The following is a 20,002-nucleotide window of genomic DNA, read 5'->3' as shown; positions in this document are numbered from 1 at the left end:
TCAAAACAGCATTTTGCGAATTTGCTGCAGCGATTACTAAAAAAAAATGATCCGATCACTATCAATTTTTTTTACATGTTCTATATATAGTTCTCCGTAAAATGAACTATCAATTTTTTGATCGGATCAAAAATCGAATTTTGGCAGTCCAAAAACAACCATAATTTTGGATAAAATTCCACTTTTTTTAATTATTTGTCATTTTGTCAATTTTTGTTTTTTTTTTCTTTATCGTAGTTCATTTTACAGACAATATTATCTAGTTTATCGAGATTTTTTATTATATTTCATCCACGTAGAAGGCCGGAAACATTCCAGCAGTGAAGGGCTTTTTTTTCGCGCCGTTGGATATCGACGATAACTTAAAAAATACTTAATTTTTTTCTTCAAAAATTTTACTATGTATTTTTAAAACGTGTGAAAATATATTCTTAAAATTTTGAAATTATTGATAAAGTTTTTTTTTTTAATATAAACTCCCAAAAATCACCTTTTTTTAGGCGGTTACACCAGTTGTGCCCCTTAATAATACAATCTAATTCATGTATTGATGGTGAAGAATCTGCAGTAATAAATGGTAATGATGATGATAATGGTAATAAAAACGAAGCAGGATGAAAATACGGTAATGAATAATCAGGACTTACTACGAAATAAAGATTTAAAACGTCTTATCTAAAAATTATGTAATTTAAGCAATTAATAGTAGAAAGTGAAAAAAATCAGTCGGTACGCCAGAGTCGTAAAAAGCTACCAAAAAATTAAAATATTTTTAATGGCCTTTCATTGTTATCCATTATGAATATTGTCAATTAATTTTTATAATTTATCTTTTGTTTCATAAGTCGAGATCTGTTCAATACAATGTTCTAATTTACGTATTTTTAAAATAAAATAAATATTATAAGCTTATTGATACCTACAGAAGAGTAGAAGATGAGCAGTTAAAACTGATGATAATTTGTAAACTTAATAAAATGCTTAAGGGGCACAACTAGTGTGAAATTTTCAAAAAATCGAATTTTCAATGTTTTCATATTTCGATAGGTTATACCTTTAAAAATAACATACCAAAATTTTAAATCGATATCTTGAATAGTTTTTGAGTTACAGCCATTTAAAGAGTATATATATATATAGTATATAGTATAACGATCATTTAATCTTTAAACGCGTTTTTCTCGAAACATTTTCCGAATTTGCTGCAGCGATTACTAAAAAACAAATGATCCAATCACTACCAATTTTTTTTTACATGAACTATCGATTTTTTTGATCGGATCAAAAATCGAATTTTGGCAGTCCAAAAACGACCAAAATTTTGGGTACAATTCGACTTTTTTTAAAAAAACGCAGTCATTTCGTCAATTTTTGATTTGTACATGTATAAATATATTCCTAAAATTATGAAATGATTGATAAGTAGTTTTTTTTAATATAAATTCCCAAAAATCACCTTTTTTTGGGCGGTTACACTAATTGTGCCCCTTAATGAGTTATAACTCAATAATAATATCATATAAATCACTGAATTTTCAACCAAAATAAAAATAAATAGTACCAAGCAATGTTGTGACGGAATGCATATCTAGATCACATGCACACACACCTCGCACTAAAATTCGTGGCTTTTGAAACAAAAATTATACGAAATTTCATAACCAAAATAACTTCGAAAGTTGAGTTCCTGATATAACATTACTTCCTTACCTAGCACTTACGAATAATAATAAAATTTTATTAACATACATTTGGTGTAACGGGTAATCAAATATCATCAAATTTGCGGCCGAATGAAAGTATCAAAATGACAAGACTAATAGATAATTTTTGGCGATAAAGTTGATGCGACAAATTAAAAACTCTTCAATAAACCACAATTTCCTATCCTAATATTACCATTCATCCGAGTACTAAAAACGTAAATACAATCCTTAAAACGGTGATAGTGACTGGTTGTTGGCTGACAGCTAATGGTTATCACGTGATGAGTCTCGGCGCGTGCAGCCCGTGAACCTGGTGATCCAATGGCGGGCAATGGGTCGCTCCACCTGGACCCCAATCGTGCAGACCCTGGCTGTTGGCCAGACGGTGCGTCAGACGATGGGCTATCGAGAAACCTCCGCTGCCTTCGAGCTGCGTCAGCACGATGATCACTTGTCTGCGGGTCACAAGGTTAACGCAACTCCTTCATTTATATGAATGACGTACTTGGATATGCAAATTGCTTAAATATTATTCGCAAATGAACGTCGATAAAATTATTAAGAAATTAAGGCAATTGCACATATGCAAGAGAAAAAGCGATCATTACGACGATGTCCTCGAAATTTTATAAAAAGACAAAGGAGAACAAATTGGAATATGACAACATAGTCTGGAGAAAATTAGCTACAATTTAGATTAAAGGTGCTATGACTTTTTATACAAAAACAAAAAAGTGTCTCAAAAATATTGATGTCAAATAAAATCATTATTGAATTGTTAAAATATTGATTTTTAATTAAATTCGCTTAATTAGCAAAACTAAATTAAATCAAAATATTAATAACAGCATTTCAAGCACAACCATAAAATTGAATAAAGAAATATTTATGGAAAAGCTCTACATACCAAATTAAGGGGGTATTCTAGTGTAGAAATTCAAAAAAATCAATTTTTTTATTCCATATTTTCAAAGTTTAACTAAGAATATGGGTACGAGAAGATTTTTGAAAATTTGTATTATTTTCAGAGATATAGGCATTTTACTTACTCGGTCTCCATACTGATTTGGCTTCACGCAAACTTTAAATGCGTTTTTCTCAGAATAGACTTTTTCACTACTGTTGACACGATTTCTCAAGTTTTAATCGACCGATTCACTTGAAATGTTCAGAGAGTCTTGTTTATAGACCTATCTATAGCCCGAACTAGGATTATCCCCAAATTCCAATTTTTACTATTTTTAAAAAATTCGAGAAACTCAAAAAACAGTAAAAAGGACACTTTTTTCAAACAGTCGCCAATTTGTAAAAAAAAATGTTTACTCATCGCTAGTTTGGGCGATTGCGACATCGTTGTAGATTAATAATCTTTTTATTTTTTGCATTTCCGATGGCTAGGAGGGCTGAAATCATGTCAAGACTGAGGTGCCAATTTTTGGAGACCACCCACTTCATCAACTGCCAGTTTTTACAATTTTCAACTTTTTTATTTTTTAATTTTTATTTTGCATTTTAATAATATTAATAAACAAGTGGTAAAAAAATGGATAGTAAAAACACTCATGGCTTTCTTTTACGACACTTTAAAAATGACCTAAAATTCATCGCTATACACTAGAATACCCCCTTAAACATAAAGTACATTTCGTCCAAAACTAACAGTTTTAAAATGGTAATTCATTTACGAGTAGACGAATTAACTATTTATTGCTGCTATCTGAATTTTCGCAAGTTGATATAAAAATAAGTCCATTAATTTAATAAACATGAAATAAATTTAATCCTAAACCAAAAAAAAGTTTAAATAATTAGTCAATTTTTCTCAATTTTTTAATCAGAAAGTATAATGGGAAAATACTTATACGGGTTAGCAATGTATGTGCCATATTTATTTATTCACTTTATTACGAATTATTTATTTATTTGTAGTATATAAACTTTTGCAAGTTCGTATAAAAATAGTATATTAGTTTATTAAATATAAAATCAATTTTATCCAAAACAAAAGACACTCGTTTTTTTCTTAATATTTCATTCATGATCTCATTGTTTAACCGAGAGGTTTATGGTAATTCTTGTACCATAGTAAAAAGTATTTAATGGATAAATAACTCGCTTTTTTCTAATCTAATTCTTTGACCAAGAGACTATAATGAGGAAACAGACAGAATGGTAATTCTTGTACCATATTTATTTATTTTATTAAGAATTATTTATTTAATTGTACTATATAGATTTTTGCGAGTTTGACTAAAAAATAGTTCATTAATTTATTTATTAAATATAATTTCTTTCCAAAACTAAAAACATGGATAAATAACGCCTCGTTTTTTCTCATTTTTTCTCATTCATTCATTTACATTATTATGAACTATTTATTTATTTGTACTATATCAATTTTCAAAGATTGGTTTAGAAATAGACCATTATCAAACATACCAAATAAATTTTACCAGAATCCAAAGACGTGTATAAATAATTACTAGATTTTTCTCGATAACTTTTTTTTTAATGTGTGTGCATAGTTACTATGAAGAAAACAGTTGGAATAGTAATTTACTTTTTCATATAAATATCTGAACTCTTGTATAAAATTCATTGAATAAATAAAATAATATGCATCACTGGAGTTGTGATACAACGAATTGCACTATCAGTTTTCAGCTTCATTAAACTTTCTACGCAAAGCTATTGTAGTTCCAATTTTTTTCAAGTGCATCAAATTAGAAATCATACGTACATAAAGAAAGCGCGCAAATTTTTGAGAACAAAATTAAATTTTTCAAGTAAAATGATAAAAGTTGAATTAATTACCTTTGCAAAGGCGGCACAGAGTCAACAGTCTTGAGTTCGCCACGAGTAGAAACCACGTTGTAACTTTCTTGGCAATCACATTTTACATGAATCCATTTATTCTCGTGCCTATTTTCAACCATTACTACGAGACCAGCCCATCCCTGCAATAGACATAAAATATAGTTATAAAAAAAATCTAGTATACTTAATAAAGAAGCGCATTTACAAAGTACGATGATAATATTCGAACACGCGAAGTGTTTTATTTAATTAATTTATATGAATAATTAAACAAATGCAATAAAAGAATTGACTATTGTTGCTAATACGTTTTTGCATCAATTAAAATACAATATTTCATAATTATGTTAATATATTATATTTTTATTTATTATTAATATTTAAGATTGCGTAGATAACAACGTTATTCCTAGTAATTCACGTTCGATAATTTTCTGAATATTATTAAAACCACGTTAGGTGTTCATCAAGGTAAAATTGAGATTCACAAAATATTATTACCTTTGTGAGGTAGTATGCCGTCATTCCTTCTCGGCCTTCGTGTCTTTGGCCTTTGGCGAGAGTAAGGCTTATAATAGCGTCAGCCAGTACAAAAGGAGGCGGGGTAATTTGTTCCACCAGCAACCTCTTGGAACTGTGAATGGCAAGGACGCAACGTGGATAGTTCGAAGGATTCTCAATGCCAGTATGCCAATGGTTAAATGCTAAGCAAACCAGCATATACAAATCTCGCTCCAACATCTTGTGACAACCGACGAAGCCACGAACCTGGGAAACATTCAATAAGTAAGTCAAGTTAATTTTATAATCATTATAAGGTAATTATAAAATTATGTTAATCCTCACCTGGCGTTTGCTATGTTCAACAAGTCGTCCAACTTCCAGTTGAGCAGGCGACCGAATACGAAATACAACGACACATAAATCCAGTTGCGATCTTTGCGACTTTTCCGAATTCCTAGAAATTATATCAGTAATCATAAAAAAAATTCAACAACGTACAGTAAATATTATGGTTAAAACTATCAATTAATTGGTCGATTATTAAATTATGCAGTGTAAGCTACTTATTTGCGATTTTACTATTCGGGAATTTAAAAAATACCGTCAGTTCCTATATATGTGGCAAAAAGTTTCTTTATTCACAGATCTAATAACTAAACAATAAAAATAAAACACATAAAATGAATTAATAAAAAAAGTCAAAAAGAATATATTATAACATTACCTATAGCATATTGTTTAATTACATCGACAACGATGTTTTTGAAAATAGGTTCAAACCAGATATACCGAATAAAACAGTATAAAGTAACATTCAGAAATTGCTCAAAAAGATGATGGTTTGACTTAAACCAACTCAAAGAAAAGGTTAAATTAATTGCCTATTTAAGAAGAAGCTTCACAAAGCGTTAAAATTTGTGATAATTATTTAAATAGTTAGCAATTAATGCATGTTAATAATTTCGCTATAAATATTTATTCATAATAATTTATATTTTAGAAGCAAAAACATAACATGACTGCTGCGTTTCAGTTGAAATTAGAGGAGTTTTTAAGACTTTCAAAAAAAAAAAAGTACTTCAAGTAAGTGAAAAAATTTCAATTAAATTATTTCTTTTATATGTTTTTTTTATTTTATTGTATCATCTACGAGCGTATCAACTAAAATTATAGGTAACCTATATCATATATAAATTGTATGAGATCATAATCCCATAGAAATGATTAGGTAATACCGTTCATGGTTTCAGTATTCCTAGCATATTTATGAAACATATCACACACCGAATAAGAAGCTTTTGCTATATTTTTAATAATTATAGATTATTAAAACTATTATAGTTGATATAAAATATAACGTTAATTATTAGTAAATCATGATAAGCATTATTTTGAAACGTTCAAAATATATATAATAAATATTTTGAATTTACCTTTGACCTTCTTGGAAAAGTGTGAATTCTGATTCAGTTGGTTCTAGAACAGTCAGCAAAACACAAGAAATATGATTCAATGAACATAATGGAGGTAGAGTGCCGCGTAAACGGACTTCATTCCAGCCCGAACGCACTTTGCAAATATCTATGCAATCGAAGTATCTGAAAAAGAGTGGAAAATCAAATTACAAAGTATTTTGAGAGATATAATTCTCATAAAATTGTAAAATTAATGCATGATCCTTATTATAGTATTTAGAAATCTGTTAAAATTATCAATTTAAAATGGAGTTGTAAAAATAAAGATTTGACGATAGAATGAACAAGATTCGCGTTAACCATATCAAAATATTCATACAGAAAGATGTCTGTTTTATATAATTATGAATTATTAGAATTAATTAACAAAATATTATTATAATCTACATATAACTCACTTTAGCACATCCTCGAAAGATATCCAGAACACACCATCCGACGCGCCATGAGGCATTAACGACGCTCTTAATTCAGGCGTCCAGAGCGGCGAATCATCAGACCAGTCCCCGCGCCAACTGTAATGACCCCATGGGTTGCGCAAACGAAGCAGCCTAGCCTGGTTCACATCACGTACGTCCAGAACAGAGTACGCGTGACGTGGACGCAGACCTTTGCGTTGGTATTCCTCTTCGTCAACCTATCGTAAATTACCATTGAGTACATATTATCAAAATAATTTATTGCATCTTTTTCTCATCATACATACCTTCATATTACCGCCGCCACAAGAAGCGCCCATAAGGAACATTGCAAGTCTAGAAGACAACAACTGCGCCCAAATGAGATCTTTATCCAACTCATCTTCACTAGGTGTAGGAAGAGATGTTGGCTGTAAAGGAATACTTTCACAAGGTGCTCCTGTTAATGTAGCAAGACCTTCGATAGCACGACCTGAGACTAAAGCTTCAAAACATCCATGTATTTTAGCCACAGCCTTTTCAATCAAAGGTACCCACAATTGTTTCCGCTTTGCCTAAATAACAATTGTTATTAAGTATTGATGTGAATCAATGGATGTCTGAAAAATGTTTTCATCAACAATCAAATATTTTTTACCTGTGAATAAACAAGATGACCTCGTTTGTCGCAAGGCAATAAATCATCTACAAGAACTGTAGTCCATCTACCATCTTTACAAAGTCGTACTTGGTACGCACCTTGGGGACAGAACTCTTTTGTTACAAGAACTTCTCTCACCAAATCATCGCGTTCTGCAAGCACAGCTAATGCACTCAATAGCCAACAGTTGCCCAAAACACCTTTGAAGGATATTAATGAAAATAATAATAAACTATTATAATAATAATAAAATATTATTATTTATAATTACCTTGAGAAATATCTGATGGCAATGGTTTACGGAAAACAACCCAATTGAGCCCAGAATGATCACTTGCAATTTCATGAGGTCTTCTCCATTGGACAACATGATTATCCCTCACTTCATTTGCATTGTAATACAAAGACTTAGTTGCAGGTGGAAATGAATCATCCACAAATTGTTCATTATTCTGAAAATAATTTGTAAAACAAGGGGCTCTTAATTTCAAATAAAAATATCAAACTCACCCCTATACAATATCTTATAATACGTTCCCATTTGGGTAGTGCTTGTTCTTCTTCAATCTGCCTTAAATTTTCCATTAATTTACTTTCTTGCCGAATAAGACCACTTGGAATAACTTGAGATGATTCACCCTTATCTTGTAATAATTCAACTTCCATATTATTGGTGGTTCTTGAGCATTGGCACATCTCACAAGCAACAGATGCCATATTATTTTCATATGTGCATTGTGGACATTGCCAACCAGATTTATGAGCAATAGAACTCTATAATTTTAAAGTAATTAAAATTTCGTTGAAGGTATATGTAATTATTAATTGAAAACCATACCGATGGAAAACTGCTTTGGCTGCTATAAGAGGCAATGTGGTTTGAAGAATGAGATGTTTGTACTGGTGATGTTTCTTGTTGAGCGGGTTCATTATTGGCCATGTTTAAATGCCTTGAATATCGGTTTCTGTTTTGATTATGAGACATCACTCCTGTACTATGTCTCTATAAAAAAAAAAAAAGGATTTTTATGAGGCGAGAAGTCGACTTTTGAGTACAGCTACTACCACCTAACTTCACTCATAAGAAAATTAACTAAATTTGGATTTAACAAATTAACTCTCTATCTGTTATGCATAAATTTCTATTATCATATTTCATACAGTAACCAGTTTTTAGGAATATCAAACCATTTGAAACATGAATTTATTTCAAAAAAGCTAGTCAAATAATTTTCTGACTGCCTTCTAGAACATTGTGTCGTAGTATGTTCGTAAAACATAAAAATTTTATATGTTTGAAATATTAATGAATATAGATAATTAAATTTTAATAAACAGTATCGAGTATTTACCTGTTACTTGCGCAACCAATAATAATTTAATTAAAAAAAAAACAAATTAATAATTTACAAAATTACCAATAATAATTTACAAAATAAAAATAGATAATTGTCTGATGAATCCATGGATGTTGTAATAAGTAAACACTATTTTAGAAAAAATTAGTGAATCAAAAATTGAGATACATTTCTTTTACATGCGAAATAAATTTCTTTGCAGTATTTGATTATAGTCCCAAAAAATTTTTAGATTTTAATTTGTAAATTAGGAGACTAGTTATAAAAGTAATTTTTCAATTGGAGGCAAATAGATTGATTAATTACTATGAATTAATGGAACACCACGAAACACGGATATGGCATATTATATTAGACTATATATATATATATATATATATATATATATATATATATATATATATATATATATATATATATATATATATATTACATAAATTACTCTAAGTGTGTTATACAAAAATATGTATATTAAAAAAAAATCCTATATAAAATAATAGAATTTAAAAATTATATAAAAAATCATTTTATATAATAAACAATTTTTTGATTTTAGTTGTACAACCTTGCTTCCGGTTTTTACCAAAGTTCAAAGATTTAATCACTCACATTGTAAAACGACAAAACCAAATTAGTGAACCTAATATAACAAAAAGATATATTATATACAATGATCTTTTACGGTGGCCTATAGACAAGTATATATTCATGTCTTCCTATGGGTCATCACACAAATAAATACATTGTTTTCAAAGTACCACCACCCTAATACTAGTATTACCCTAATTTTCCGAATGCTAGTAGTTTTTCTTCATTTTTTTACCTTTGGGATTGCACCAGAGCTTGACGAGCCGTGTCTAGGAGACGGGCTACGTGCCATCCGCGGGTTGTGCGGAACAGCCAGGGCCTGGTTACTCTGCACTACTTGCGGCTGCTGGTTCAGTTGCTGTTGAGGTAAAGGACGCTGAGGCGCCGCGCTCTCAGGTAATTCGCAACCTCTCTTCACCGTCTTGCAGGCGAGGCACGTCATTGTCGACAGAGGATTTTTGAGTGTGCATTGAAAACACGACCTAAAAATATTAATAGCAATTAGCAAAATATAATAAAATTTATTTTTAACAGTGATATGCTCACAGATTTTTTTTTAATAAGAACCAATGTGAATTGAAGTAGATAAATGTGAGGATAACAATCAATAGTCATGACTTTAATAAAATGTGTAATCACAGTTTTTAAGAATTCATCTTTATATTGAATATATCTTAAAAAATATTTTTAACTTCCTGAAAATTTTTGCATATCTTCACGTTTTGAAGGTTTCTGAACATTTTGGCATACCTTAGAAAAAATGAATGTATGTGTATGTGTGTGTGAGTGTGCGTATGTTTGGATACAATTTTTCGTCCACGATTTCGGGCGCAAGAATCAACCGATTTGAATAATTCAAAAAACATTTGATTCCTATAGACGAGAATACGTGCTGATTAGTTTTGGTAAAGACAGGTTTAGTCGTTTCGAAGATACGGGTCAAAAAGTGCCGAAAACGGTAATTCAGTTTTTGAGAGAACCAAGCACCCGATTCGAATGATACAAAAAACTAAAATTATTTGTATTGACGAAACGATGAATTGGTTAAATTATTGGGTAGACAGGTCTAGCGGTTTCGGAGATACAGAGATAAAATTAAAAAAAAATGATATTTGGCGGTCTAAAATGATCATTAGACGTATTCACATCAAACGATCAGATATTTTAATAATAAAAACAAATTTTGTTACAATTTTTGGGGTTCCGCACCAAGATTTTTAATTTTTAAAGTTCCCTTATTTTACGGTTCAAACAAATTTCAAAATCTTCTGAAAATTTGTTTTTTCAAAATTTTCAAAAATATACAAAGTTTTACTTTACTTTTTACTTTTGATATAAATTTTAAATTTATAATTCAGTTTAAAACTGTATATATTTTACATGCGTTAATCTAATCGTAAGAAATCTATCCTCAGCATATATCATTCAGCATTCTTTCTTAATGTAAACATTTTCAAATGTTTCGTGTGATAAGATCGTCACTGTGTATTATATAAACGAATAAATATATACTTATTAAAATTATCTATTTGAAAACATTCAAAACAATTGTTATTAATCATTGATCAAAGTTTATGGAATATTAATTTTTTGCTCGAATATTTAATTGTGGTACGAAAAGTTCCAGCAATTTACCTTAAGGCACGATGCCATGCACATCTAGTATTTTTGGTACGGAAAGTTTCAGCAATTTGCCTTAAGGCACGATGCCATGAACCACTAGTTACAATTGCTGTTAAATATATTTAAATAAAATATTGAATTTTATAAATATTGAAAGGTCTAAATTTAACAAACGCAAATAAACGCTGATCATTTTTTCAAACTTTGATGAATTTTTAAAATTAATCGACTTGTTGTAGAGCCGTAATATTTTAGTATGTTCTTCAAGACAATGATCTCTATGATCAAAAAAAGTTTCACAAAAATTGTCAAATTTTTTTAATCCGATATTAAAAAGAACTAATCAGTATGATTCCCAACCAATATTTCGAACGATTTTGATTTGTGGTCAAAAAATGTTACACCTTTTTGCTAACTATCATCATGCAAAAATTTATAAACTAAATTCTCACCGAGTTACTTTATGGCTTTTGAATTTTTAAAATCGGTTAGACCGTCTTTAAAACCGTCGACGCAAAGTCAAAAATCTACTCACATACAAACACATACTTTTACCAAATTTGGTCTCATTCGATTTAGAATTGCTTGAAACGTCGAGAAAACATGAAATTAGCAAATTGGATTCTCTCGCGCAAACAAAAACTTCTTCAGGATGTTAAAAACAAAAAAATCATAGAACTCTACATACAATCATAGAATTGTGCAAAGAAGAAAATTGGCAGTTAAGTCAGCATCTGTTTGCAGTAAAAGTCGAAATTTAGATTAGATTTTGAAAAATTCAAATTTAAATGATGCGAATAATTTACGCGAAATCATTGTTTACTGTATTCTCATTAAAAGTCACACACATGTGACAAGTGCTGAGTGTGAATTTAACTAAAGAGAAATAATATATTGACAATTATAGTAGTAGTATTATTTAAAAAAATGCAAGAAAATTGATTCTGAAACTATCAAGAGAAGAGGATACTAATGGGGCTTTTGAAAATATAATTTTTATAAGGAAAGATGTATTGCCAGGATACATAACCTAGATTAACAAATTGACCTAATAACAATTTGTCCAGGATTTATTGGAAGGAACAAATACATAACCTAAAATAAGCAAGTGTGATGCCAAAGGCGTTTTAAGTTAATTATGAAAAAGTGCGACCTCAAAGCCTTAGTAATAAAAATGATTATGTAATGAAATTATCAATTGGATTGGCTTTAAAGAACAGCGGAATAAGGCGGAAACGTCCAAATAAGGTGTGTTTCAACCTTATCAGTATTGAATAGTGAGGAAGTATAAAAATCAGTTAAGCTATGCAGTCTACGTCCCATGAACACCTCATTCAAAAATTTGGTTACAACATCACTAGCGCTTGTATTGATTCACTGATGGGCTCAAATTGGTTAAATGATAATGTTATAAACTTCTATATGAAGCTATTAACACAAAGAGGAGCTGAACCAGGAAATCTGAAGGTGCACGCCATGGAAACCTTTTTTCTATTAAATCTTAGAACTCGTGGTTACAGTTCCGTTCGTAGATGGACTAGGAAAGTGGATATATTCTCTTTCAGCTTAATGCTTATTCCAGTTCATGTCAATGGAAATCATTGGTGCATGGTAATTATTGATTTCCGAGATAACACAATAAAGTATTATGACAGCATGGGTGGTCCCAATAAAGGTGTTCTCGATATAGTTGAGAGTTATTTAAAACAGGAGTCATGGGATAAAAAGAAGGTAATACTGGATACTAGCAAATGGAAGAAAGAAACAGTAAAGGATATACCTCAACAAATGAATGGTTATGATTGCGGAGTTTTTGCTTGCATGTTTGCAGAGTACATATGTAGAGGTGAAAAACTAATTTTCAATCAGAAGTCGATGCAATACTTTAGAAGAAAAATGTGCATCGAAATAGTGAATGGAAGTTTATTAACATAATGTATGCATATGTATAAAATTGCTGCACATTTTTCTTCTAGAGTGTTTCATCGACTTATTGCATCGTACTTATTGCATGTGTATAAAAATATTATTATTCGAATGTATTGTTATTCTCTAGGAGAATAAGTAGTATTTAATATTAGACTTTAGATTTATATAATTTTTTACAATAGATTATTATTATGTAATTTTTAAAAACCCTTGAAAGTCAGTATATAGTATGTATATAGTATGTATTATGATGTGAATTGTTGTTAGTATCTATTTCTATATTTGCTTGATAAAAACACAATTATGTACAATAATTTAACAATCTTGTAGAGAATATGAAGACTGAAGCGGCTAATTTTCATTAATTCAATCATTATTTTAGTGAATAAACCATAAATCATAAAAAAACATATAAAATGCTATAGACTGGTCAGAATTTGACCAAGTCATAGTGATCATATCAATTAATCAGTTCATCATATTATATTTTATTACAAATATAATAAGTCTTGATAATTTAATACTCGGACTTGTGGTCCAAGAAAATTAGTACACCACTGAATTTTGTCAGAGATGTTTTATGATTTATTAAAATAGTGCAATCCATCAAAATTGGTTTCTTACTCATTAATTCCTCTTCTTGCAGATATAATAATATTTATATTTCATTAAATTGCTACTAAAATAAAAAAAAAAAATCTGAGGGACGCTGGAAAATACTTTTTATGGAAATGGAAGCTTTAGTTGAAATAAGATTGGGAATGATTGCTTTAAACCACGCACACACATACATACTGTGTGTATATGTGTTTCTTACCAAAATTCCCCTTTCCTCAAAGTCATATCTTCCACAGTAGTAATACTTCGAAGCTTTGAGCCTCCACAAACAACACAGGCAATGGCTACACCAGAATTAACAAGAGTACATTTTTTGCAGGTCCAAGTTTTATCTGATCCATCATTTTCAACTATAATGAAAAATCTCTAAATCTTAAAGTTCATTAAGCAAATGCAACTTAACTTTAAGAACTCAATAATTATCATACCAGTCAAATCCTCATCTTGCTCGAAAGTTGCTATTGGTACATCGTTAGTAGCTGTATTGCCATTTGCAATATCACCCTCATTCATTTTACCAGGTACATACCTAACACTATCCCTGGAAGATTATTTTCATTAGGTTCCAGTTATGGTGTATAGAATTTATAAAACGAGGTGCAAAAGCATTACCTATTTAGAACAGTAATAATGTTGTCTACTTGTCCATCTTTAACAGTAATCAGACTTGGCTGTGTGAGTGATGGCTGAGATCTAGCTAATTTACAAATATCACAGTTTTCTCTCCACAGGGGGTTATAGGCGAATGAACATTTTGTGCAGGTCCACATTCTTTTATCAATTACTACTTCGCTTTTATCCATTGAACTGAAATAAGTGATAGACATAAAAAAATATTGCAAATAAATATTATCAACTTCCCGTTGATCCGTATTCTCGAAATCGTCGACGAAAATTTGTATCCGCACACACACACACACCGACACATACATCCATTTTTTCTAAGGTATGCCAAAATGATCAGAAACCTCTGAAACGTAAAGATTAGGGTTTGTCGGTTTTCAAAAACCGGTTTTAAAAACCGGTTTTTTGGCAAAAATTATGGAATTCAAAAACCGGTTTTTTTATCGAAAAAAGTCGGTTTTTACTGTATATGTAGAAAAAGACAAATATAACCAAATATAAAATATAGATAAAAGCGTTTTGATCCTTGAAATCATATTGGTTCAATAGGATTTCATATCTTATCAGTCTGCAATTGTTTCCAGAAAGGTTTTGTATATATTAATTTAGATTTTTATACCAGTGTATATATTAATTTAAATCAGTGTGACTTCTTCTTGAAGAAGTGACTTCCTCTACTCTAACTTAAAAAAAAGAGTTTTAAACCCTAGAAGCCACAAAGAACAAAAAACTTAGAATTATTATACCTGGCTTTAAAAACAATTAAGCATAATTTGATCGCAAGTATGAGAGTATTTTCTATTTCAGGAAATTTTGTGAGTAAACAAAGAACACGTCTAAGTAGCAATTCGATAAACGTTCTCATTTTTTTGAAATCATATTTTATTAAACAAAAAAAAAACAATTAGAATATTTAAATTAATTAAAATTTCTTGGAACAGACAATACCCGAGTTTAGCTTAATTGTTTTTAAAACTATAATTGATATTAACAAGTATGTAACAGCAATTTATTTTATATATATATATATATTTATTTATTAACAAGTATGTATCTAATATTTTTTTATTTTATTTTAATCTAATAATTTTTTTTATTTAATATTTATTATTATTTATTCGAAAAATTTCCTTTCACTATCATTTCATTCTTATGTGAAAATGACGCATGAATAACGAATAATTATTTTCAAAGTTATTTAATCAAGATAAACTATTATTTTTTAGTTCTACTAATTAAAATTAAAATAACTTTGTTTACTATCCATAAAATTGAACAATAAATAAATTCAGTCAAATACTGCTCTGAATTACACAAAATTACAGAAATTTTGGCAAAATTTATTTTTTATATAAAATTCGAAAACCGGTTAAAACCGGTTTTTTAGTAAAATTAAAATTCGAAAACCGGTTTTCTGAAATGTCGGTTTTTGTATAAACCCTAGTAAAGATATATAAAAATTTTCATTTGCGATTACTATAACTTGCCCTATGGAAAGTTAATAAACAGTTGAATATTTTACCTAAATAGCTGAATGGAAATCAGTGCAATTTGCCGTAAGGCATAATGCTACTTACAACTAGTTTATAATGTTACCAATATTACAGCAATAAAAACAATTAAAAGAATTAGGAATATTACGTAAATTGCATAGTAATTTTTATACTTACTTAGTTTTAAAGACACTTTCAATAGGTTCAGTCATTTGTGATTTTTTCCTTGGAATATTTTTAACTCTACAGTCGTCGGCCGCATTGACCCGAAAATAATTTGTTATTTGGCTAGTGTTTGCATCATTATGATTTGATGATGAAGCGTTACTTTCATTTCCAATGGAAGGATCACATGCGCATAGCATGAGCTGAGCCTTATTTTCTTCTGCTGAACTTTTAGTGCATTCTTTCAGATTTGTCGACGAATCAGTTTCCGCACTACCAATAAAAGAAGTTCGAATTTTAACATTGTGCTGTGGTAATTTGGTTTGTTTGTGCTTTAGTTTATTTGGAATTGCATATATTGGTTCAGGCTTATCTACTGCATTATTATTTGGTATATTTGGCAAACTCGGCAAATTCTTTCTGTAAGTTGAATCGTCGGGAAAAATTTGGCGGTTTGGTAGATTAAAATTATTCTTTGCACATGCTGAATTTTGATAAACATGTTCATGAGTAACGAATTTATTATTAGTCCCAGGTCTAACCTGCGGCGACAAAGGCAACACAATGCTAGGTGACTTTTGTACACCTGGACTAGTGATAGAAGCAATGTCTTCCAAACTGATGTGATCGCGAGAAAAAGGATTACCTGAGTTACTAGATAATTTTTTACAAGGTGTCGCTTCGGGTTGAGCCCAGTCGTGAACCGTTACCATGACGCCACCATTGTGAGGAATATTGCTACTAGTGCCTTCTCGCGAGAATCGAGATCTATCTAATGTAGCAATCGACATTCTTTTATTAACTATCCAAGAACCATATTTGCGTGGTGCTTCACAAACTTCACAAACATTTCGACTGTGAGAATTCTGTAAGGTGCATTTGTGACAAACCCATGAAGTATACCCTGCGTCCATCTGTTTATTACAATCTTTTTCTATCTTATATTTAGTTATTGGCAATCTAAAATCTTGGTCTTTGATATTACTTGTGGTATGTGTTTCATTGTGAGTTAAAAGCAAGCTCGAAGGGCGCACAGGATCCCCGAGTAAATTTGACAATGCTAAGTTTTTTATTTTACTATCAATTTCAGGTTCATTCACAACTGAACCATTGGAATAAGATCGGATAACTTTTGATTGATGAGGTATTTTTTTAGGTGATTCTGGCAATTTATTCCGTAAATCATTCCTACTTTCAACGTCGTATGTCGACAAAGAATGTTGGAGCGGTGGCAGCTGTACAAATCCATGATTCGATACATTAATTTCACCATTAGAAGTCAGACTTGTTGCGTATAGACTAGAAGGATTGATGATGAGCGATTCATCGGGTGTACAAATTTGGCTAAATCTACTACAACCATGACACAACTGTGAACAATATGAATATTTGCATGCCTTTACCATTATCAAACATTTAGAACATCTGACATTGGAATGCTGGCAACTAGTACATTGGTCTATGATACTGCCACATTGGCATTCATTAGGTGGAGTTACTTTGTAAACGGGAGCATGGATGCTCACATGGTCACATACCGTGCACTTCCAAGTTACTGATTTATTAATTAAATTGCATTTTTGGCATCTCCAACTATGATTAAGACTTGGAGCACTTTGACAACGAGGAATACTATTGTTGGATTTGTTTGTTGAAGAAGGCCATGTTGCTCTGGTCAGATTTTCTCCTACAGATTCAATGAATTTTGCGCATTTTTTACATGATACTCGTCCATAGCTGTAAAGATATAAAGAAATATTAACAATTGTAGTATGTGAAGGAAATAAACTGAAAATAAATAATAAAGAAACTTAATAGAGGAATTTGAAACACAATTTAGTACACAAAACGATGTATTGTCTTGTAATAACAAAAAAAAATTAGATTAATAATTAATAATTATTTCGAAACAAATGTCCCTGCAATATAATATTAACTCTAAAACTAGCATTTAACGTCAAGCAGAATACTATACACATGAAAACTAAAAGATCAATTATTTTAAGTTATTTATTTCATTTATTTTAAGAGTTTCTTATTTTGTTCATATTTATTGTATTTTGTGCACTGCACATAGAAAATGTATCTGTTACTAGTAATTTATATTATAATCCTAATCAGAAGAAAAAATATCTGTGAGAGAACCAAAATCTGCCTGGTGTCATTTATGAAAACTTATTAGTTCAAGGACAAACTTGAATATAATACATTTAGCTACATATAAAATTGGAATATTACTAACAAAGCCGATAACATGTGACTTATCCTCTACAAATAAGGTTTTTGGCAATTTTGAAAACAAAGTGAATTTGGAATGCATTTAAATGGTATATATGTTACAAAGTATTATGAGTAAAAAGTGTTATCTTTGAAAGAACACTCTTTATTAAATGGCACTAAAGTTACAAATGTTTCGTGACTATGGTTTTGTGGTAAATATAGAAAAAGAAATCAATGAAAAATAGTGAAAAAAGAGTATAGTGTAATGAAAGAAAATATATTATTTATAATAAGCAAGACAACCATAAAAATCAGATCGATTAAAATTAATACTGTATAAGATATTACACAGCAATCGTGATGCATGTAATTGTAATATTACTTACAAAGCCGATAACATGTGACTTATCCTTTACAAATAATATTTAGGTTTCTGGCAGTTTTAATAATAAATTGAATTTGGAATGCATTTAAATGATATATATGTTAAAAAGTGTTACCTTTGAAAGTACACTCTTCATTAAATGGCACTAAAGTTACAAATGTTTCATGACTATGGTGGTAAATGTAGAAAATCATGACTATTGTGGTAAATGTAGAAAAACAAATCTACACAGTGTAGTGTAATGCAAGACAATTTGACTGCTAAAACCAGTTCTATTAAAATTAATATTGTATAAAATATTACACAGCAACCGTAGACTTAGAAAAAGTGTTTAATATAGCTATCGCTGCTAAAAATTTGTTTTTTCATTTTGTCAATTGAAGGGATCCAAAATAGGAGCAAGAAATTAGGTATTTTGCTATAGAATGGCTTTAGGAAAAAAATGATCAATTTGTTACAGCTTGGATTGAATTTGTTAAATGCTAAATGATATGACATACTCATTTTTATTAAGGCAATGATTGTAACGTGCAGCATTATCATCCTTCTCCTTTTCTATAAGTTTAATATTAGTATCAGTCACGTCTCTAGTTTGTTTATAAATTCTATCACTGTCATGAGTGCTTAATGATTTCCTTGGTATTCCACATTTCACACACTTTAAGCTTTCTGTCGGGTTTATGGAACTACACTCTGTACAGTACCATTGTAAAACAGAAGCAATAGAACCCATATTATTTCATACATGGCTAAACTACCTAAAATTTATGTAATTGAAAACTCTAAATCAAGATTTACACTGTGTTTGCTGACAAACAGCTGATCCACCATATTGATGGTGTTGCCATGTTCGACATTTTCTTTGTTTATGAAATGCCAAAAAAGCTTAAAAGCTCAGGACATACTTCAGGTCAGATAATTAAGCTCTAATTAGTTCTCAAGTTTTCAATATCTTTATCAGCAATTAAACAATATCGTTTGTAATTAAAATACATATTATCTCAATTTATCATTATAAGTATAAAACATTATATTTTGTTGACAATACTAATGCAATTATAAACATTGTAATCTTTACGACGCAATTTGCATTATTACAACAGCAACTTTATTACACTGTCACTTGGTGCGCTTGAGGCGATCCTGACGTGGTAATGGGGAAACAAAATGCTCGCGCGCAATTTAAAATTTGCACTCACAACAGTTTCATTTTATTTTGCTAGTTTATTTAAAAATATTTGGATTTTTAAGTGGAATGCTGCCAATTGCTTTTAAATTGCATGAATTCTCTATATGTTCTCTATACTTTAATAAGAAAGAAAGAGAAGAGTTAAATTGGGTAAATATTTGGAAAAATATTAGAAATAAAAACATTCCAATAGACTGGTAAAGTTAAAATTATAAAATTGTAAATGAATGTGTTGACTCAATAATGTGT

The 20,002-nt window shown here is 30.0% G+C and overlaps 1 protein-coding gene across 1 annotated transcript; it reads right to left on the bottom strand.

Moving 5' to 3' along the window:
• Positions 1 to 1,488: 1,488 nt before the first annotated feature.
• On the bottom strand, positions 1,489 to 19,389 carry LOC113377585 (calpain-D-like). Its single transcript, XM_026617950.1, has 17 exons — positions 19,065 to 19,389; positions 15,972 to 17,696; positions 14,290 to 14,484; positions 14,106 to 14,218; positions 13,877 to 14,027; positions 9,743 to 9,989; positions 8,400 to 8,564; positions 8,072 to 8,335; positions 7,833 to 8,013; positions 7,559 to 7,761; positions 7,209 to 7,475; positions 6,901 to 7,139; positions 6,461 to 6,625; positions 5,370 to 5,481; positions 5,025 to 5,291; positions 4,521 to 4,663; positions 1,489 to 2,161 (listed from the first exon to the last, which is right to left on the bottom strand). Exons 1-17 carry the CDS (start codon positions 19,295 to 19,297, stop codon positions 1,981 to 1,983), a joined length of 4,851 nt encoding a protein of 1,616 aa, XP_026473735.1. The 5' UTR covers positions 19,298 to 19,389; the 3' UTR covers positions 1,489 to 1,980.
• Positions 19,390 to 20,002: the final 613 nt, after the last annotated feature.

The sequence above is a fragment of the Ctenocephalides felis genome, unplaced genomic scaffold, assembly GCF_003426905.1.
Source record: "Ctenocephalides felis isolate EL2017-DRISC unplaced genomic scaffold, ASM342690v1 CF-g0.4_SCAFFOLD_01886, whole genome shotgun sequence".
Lineage (NCBI taxonomy): Eukaryota > Metazoa > Arthropoda > Insecta > Siphonaptera > Pulicidae > Ctenocephalides > Ctenocephalides felis.
The sequence above is the reverse complement of the archived record's forward strand: the minus strand, read 5'-3'. Positions and strand labels throughout refer to the sequence as shown.

Excerpts from the sequence above, each read along its gene's own strand:
- LOC113377585 (XM_026617950.1), bottom strand. The coding sequence starts at position 19,297 with ATGGGTTCTATTGCTTCTGTTTTACAATGGTACTGTACAGAGTGTAGT. Across the intron at positions 7,140-7,208 it reads GTGGCGGCGGTAATATGAAG|GTTGACGAAGAGGAATACCA; the intron begins GTATGTATGATG and ends AATTTACGATAG. Across the intron at positions 5,292-5,369 it reads TTGAACATAGCAAACGCCAG|GTTCGTGGCTTCGTCGGTTG; the intron begins GTGAGGATTAAC and ends AATGTTTCCCAG.